The following is a 1,572-nucleotide window of genomic DNA, read 5'->3' as shown; positions in this document are numbered from 1 at the left end:
AAATGTCATGAAGAGAATTGCTTGAAATTGTCCTGAAACCAACCTTATCTAAAGTTTTCCAGACCACTGAAAGAGGTATTTGTTTTCCAAGTTGTTTCAGTGAAATGTAGGTCCTGGACTCAAAATGAGTTTTCACACCTTACTGAGACATCTGAATAAAGCTGTGTAAACATCTTCCAGTCATGTTTTGTGAATACACTTGAAAGTTGTGTAATGACTGAAAACCTCTGTAATTAGTTCTTTTTTTTTTTTTTTTTTCCACAGGAGACAGGAGGTTTTATTGATGCTGTTCAGGATAGAAAAGACCCCAGGAGCTGAGTCAGTCAGTGGTTGCAAAAGGTCAAGTCACATGAGGGCAGGTTAGGGAACATCTCAAGATTCTGTGGCTCTTTCCTTAGGGATGTGAGAGAACATCTCTGGGAGGGGACAATTCCAAGAGCGAAGGCAGATGTTAGGTAGGGATGGCTGAGACCCTAACCTGAGGCACCACAATAGGCAGCACCACCTGTGAGGTAAAGCTTGATGAAATGGTCAGTAGGGAAGATGGGGAGAGGGCATGAGGCTGGCCTCTTGGAAAGCGACCCAACCTTGGCCTGGTGAGTTCATGAGAATACCTGATGTACCCAAGTGAGGTGGGGCAGGGCCCAAAGCCCCTTCCCCTGCAGGCTTTCTTAAAGAAGAAAGACATTCAGAGAACCTGGGCTTCAGGGAGCACACTGGCAAGGAGTGAAAGAATTAGTCCTTAAGGCACAGTTGGGGGCAGACAAGGTACCAAGGGACAACTGGTAAGGGGACGGGACAGCCTCCAAGCTGAGCGCCAGGGTCACAAGAGGATGCAGGACTGCCCACACTTTACTGGTGTGGGGTTGAGCACAGCCCAGACAGCCTCAGCAAACACCTCCTTGTCGCCATCCTGCTGCAGGGCAGAACACTTGAGGTAGCGCACAGTGCCTGGCCCTGCTCCTTAAGGCGTTGTAAGGTGTCAGGATGGGCTCTCAGGTCTTTCTTGGTGCCCACCAAGAGGATGGGCAAGTCGGGGCAGTGGTGGCACACCTCTGGATGCCACTTGTGTCGCACATTCTCGTAGGAGGGTGGGCTGGCTATGGAGAAACAGATGACAAAGACATTGATCTGAGAGTAGGAGAGTGTGTGGAGGCTGTAATATTCCTCCTGGCCCACTGTATCCCACAGGTTCAGGTTCACTGTGCGACCAACAACTGCGCTTTGGGCACTGTAATTATCGAACACTGTGGGGATGTACTCCTTGAGAAAGGCATTAGTTGTGTAGCATATGAGCAGGCATGTCTTGCCCACGGCTCCGTCACCCACCACCACACACTTGATGCTCGGCATCCTGTGTGCAGTTGCTACAGTGGAGGCAATGCCTCCTCCCTCTTCTGGACCCCTCTAGATGCAGTTACCTGGTACCCTCCCCACAACGGGGGGAACTGGGGGCAGCAGCAGCAGCTCCAGGCTTCAGAAGAAAGTGAAAGCAGGAAGCAGGAGAAAGTCTGTAATTAGTTCTTGATATCAATCACGGTCTAATTATCCAATAAAAGTCCTTTCCTAACC

General features: G+C 49.9%; 1 protein-coding gene across 1 annotated transcript; it reads right to left on the bottom strand.

The window, feature by feature from the left end:
- Positions 1–852: 852 nt before the first annotated feature.
- On the bottom strand, positions 853–1,353 carry LOC102832674 (rho-related GTP-binding protein RhoG-like). Its single transcript, XM_006870545.1, has one exon. It carries the CDS (start codon positions 1,351–1,353, stop codon positions 853–855), a length of 501 nt encoding a protein of 166 aa, XP_006870607.1.
- Between the last annotated feature and the right edge of the window lie 219 nt (positions 1,354–1,572).

Source organism: Chrysochloris asiatica, unplaced genomic scaffold, assembly GCF_000296735.1.
Source record: "Chrysochloris asiatica unplaced genomic scaffold, ChrAsi1.0 scaffold00143, whole genome shotgun sequence".
NCBI classification, from domain to species: Eukaryota; Metazoa; Chordata; class Mammalia; order Afrosoricida; family Chrysochloridae; genus Chrysochloris; species Chrysochloris asiatica.
The sequence above is the reverse complement of the archived record's forward strand: the minus strand, read 5'-3'. Positions and strand labels throughout refer to the sequence as shown.